Here is a 3460-nt window from a genome sequence, read left to right as displayed (position 1 = left end):
TGCATGAGTTCCTTATTTTTTAATGCAGCATAGTATTCCATTGTGCGAATATACCACAGCTTCTCTAGCCATTCGTTTGTTGATGGGCACTTAGGTTGTTCTGGATGGCATTCTTGATATCCTCCCTCAGCTCATTCAGTCTTTCTTCATTAGTGTTCAATTCCTCAAGCCTCTTCCTGAGATAGTTTTTAAATTTAGATGGGATAGACTCAAGGTCAAATTTGGTTCTAGTGGATTTGATTTCATTTTCTTTAGCTTCAGTTTGAAATTGTGTTTGAGTGGTTATGGGTCTCTTCCATAATCATCACCTAGCCTAGTTTTTTTCCACAGCTGATATTGAGCTCTTCCAATGATTCTTTCTACTCATGCAATCAGCATGATTCCTGTGTAAGCTATCAGGTGAAGTCCATGTGTATAGTTGCCCGATATATTTCTTATAAAAGGCAATGAATAAATCATTGATTGTATAAAATGTCATTATTCTATCTCCACCCTCTTGTCACCAAGTCCATATTTTTCAACTATTGATCCTTCTTCCCTGCTCCCAACTTCTGCATTCCTATAACCCATTATTATTATTAATGCATCTTGCTTGCATGTGTAATTGATTTCCAACTGCAAGATTTAGTAGAAAGTATATATTTCCTCCTCTTTGGCTCTGGTTGTTGTTGCATATATTTGAATGATAGTGATATTAACAAGTCTTCCTTGTATGTGTATGGATATTACTCTATTGATAACAAAGTTCTATTTCAAGATGGATCTAGAAATGGTCTTTTTCACTATGACTAAAACCCTGGTTTTCCTCATCTTTTCCTTTCCGACGTAGTAGATTATATGATCGTCTGATTCAAAATGTTCCATGTTAGTCCATCTCATTTCTCCAATGTTTAGCAAGCCAGAAATGCAAACTGGGTTTAGAAGAGGCTGCAGCAGTAGGGACATCATAGCAATGCCAAATGGATCTTGGCTGAAAACAAATTGTGGCTAACCTTGAGAAAAATGAGAGTTCTAGAACACTTAATGGTACCCATGCTAAAACTATACTTCATTATAACAGAGCAAGAAAGCACAGTATAGTTCAGGATCAGGGAAGGAGTGTGTCAGGGATGCACCTTGTCTTCACACCTTTTCAATCTGTATGCAGAACAGATCACTCAGAAGACTGGACTTTATGAGAAGGAATGTGGCATCAGGATTGGAGGAAGACTCATCAACAAGCTGCATTATGCAGATGACACAACTTTGCTTGTCGAAACTGAGGAGGACCTGAAGCATTTGTTGCAGAAGTCTCCAATATGGATTGAAACTCAACATTAATAAGACAAAGATTCTCACCTCTGGGCAAATTGGCAATGCCATAATAGATGGAGAAGAGATTGAAATTGTTAACAGTTTCATCTTGCTTGGCTTTACAATCAACACTCTTGGCACCAGCAATCAGAAAATAAAAAGCTGAATTGCAGTAGGAAAATCTGCTGTCAGGGATTTCTCCAGAGTGCTGAAGAGCAACAGTGTCAGTGTTGAGACTAAGGTGTGTCTGATTCAGGCCATGGTCTTTGCAATTGTTACAAGCTGGACAGTGACTAAGGATGACAAGAGAAAAAGCGATGCCTTTGAGTTGTGGTGCTGGAGAAGAGTAAGAGAACAAATAGGTCTGTCCTAGAGAAGGTGAAACTGATTTGCTTCTTAAAGGCATGGATTTTGAGGCTCCTCAAAATACTTTGGGCATGTTGCCAGGAGGGGCCAGTGGTTAAAGAAGGGCATCATGCTTGAAAGAGTGGAGGACAGTGCAGGAGGGAAGGACCTCCACATGAGATGGATTGGCATAGTAACTGGAGTAATGGAGGTCGCTGTGAGACTGACTCAGGGCAGGGTGGGAGTCAGAGCTATTGTTCATAGGGCCAATGTGTGTTGAAGGCAACTAACGGGATGGCATATAATAACAGCAACATTGAGTTGTGAAAGTTAAATGGATTAGTGTGGATAACATTTATATAATGTTTATAAAACTATAAAATCATAGATGGAAAAGACTGCCCATCTGTTTTTCACTAATTTAAGGCACATGGTGCCTGGCACATAACAACAACAATAAATATTAGCCAAAGTGTTCCAATCTGTTCATGGTGTCACTGTGATTCCTGGTCAACTTAATGGCACCTAACAACATAAAAAAGTAGTTACATGTACTTAAAGCCCCTTGTTTAGGAAGCAGCAAGGGCTTACATATGGTGGTAGGATTTTTGGCAATGATTATGGGTAGAGGTTGCACAATGCAATGGAATTGACATTATTAAATTATATACCTAGAAAAACCAGCAAATACTGTTATATATTGTTGTTGTTGCATGCCATCGAGTCAGAAATGACTCCGAGATATTCCTCCAGTGAGTTTTCCCAGGACATAAAGCGCTTGGGATGAGATTGCCCATTTTTCTCCCTCAGAGCAGCTGGTGGATTTGAGCCATCTCCCTCTGCACAATTCTTTGCCATAGTCCAAATAAACACAAAACTTGGCACATGCATATTAGCATTTTGATTGAACGAGCCTTCACCAGTATATGTTGTCTTCCAGTTATTATGCTTTTAAAAAAAAATGGTATAGCTAAAAAACAGGGTCAAAATACCACTTAAAGGTGTCTTCCATTTTGACTCATTCTCTGCCTTTTGCACGCTCTGTGGTTACTCTGTCCCTTGCCCTTCAGTACCTGAGGGTGCAAATGCATGTGAAAAGAAGAGTGAGTTTTCTGGAAAAATTCCACTGTATTCTAGCTTTCATATGTTTAAATTCTTAACAAATTTTTTAGACCTAATGTTGCCAGTACTTGTTATGCCTTTAAAATTTATTTTTGCTCTATTTTATTTAGTGAATTTTTCATTGCTGCTGATAAATCCAGGCAGGATTCTGGAAGAAGAAATGACTAGGTATTGGCTACTATTTGTATCTTCATTGTACAAGTAAAAAAAAAAAAGAAAGAAAGGTCTTTGAAAATAATTTTAAACCTACAGAAAGGTCTTAGAAATAGTAGAAGCACTCATATATCTGTTACCACTTATCAACATTTTTGCCAATTGTGCTTTCATTTATACCTCTGTCGCTTCTCTGAGCTGACCCAAAGGTGGTTGACTACATCATGGCGTTTTACTATCTATATTGGTAAAAACTTTACTTTCATTTCTAAGAATAAAGATCTTTTTATACATCATCAGAATGTATCTATCAAAATAAAAATTTAACACTGATATATGTTTCCTTCTGATCTACATCCATGTTCCAATTTTATCAGTTGGTCCAATGATGTCATTTATGGCATTTCACCCCTTCAACCTTCTTTATAAAAATCTCAAAAGCCTATAGTGTTTCTCTGCCATTTAATGTTGGTAATTAAAATGAGTCCTATCTATCCTAAAGTGGACCTGAAAAGATTTATCTGGAAATTGTATATAATTAGATTTT

At 37.5% G+C, this 3460-nt stretch overlaps 1 protein-coding gene across 1 annotated transcript in view; it reads left to right on the top strand.

Moving 5' to 3' along the window:
- Nucleotides 1–3460, top strand: part of ABCB4 (ATP-binding cassette, sub-family B (MDR/TAP), member 4) — a 90585-nt gene that overhangs the window by 17265 nt on the left and 69860 nt on the right. Inside the window, exon 4 of the mRNA XM_006891485.1 lies at nt 2871–2928. Coding sequence (XP_006891547.1) covers nt 2871–2928 — 58 coding nt within the window. The remainder of the gene's footprint in view (nt 1–2870; nt 2929–3460) is intronic.

This window comes from Elephantulus edwardii, unplaced genomic scaffold (genome assembly GCF_000299155.1).
Source record: "Elephantulus edwardii isolate Elephantulus edwardi_28Jun2011 unplaced genomic scaffold, EleEdw1.0 scaffold00098, whole genome shotgun sequence".
Taxonomy (NCBI): domain Eukaryota; kingdom Metazoa; phylum Chordata; class Mammalia; order Macroscelidea; family Macroscelididae; genus Elephantulus; species Elephantulus edwardii.
Note: the sequence above shows the minus strand (reverse complement) of the source record. Positions and strands in the feature narration are given on the sequence as shown.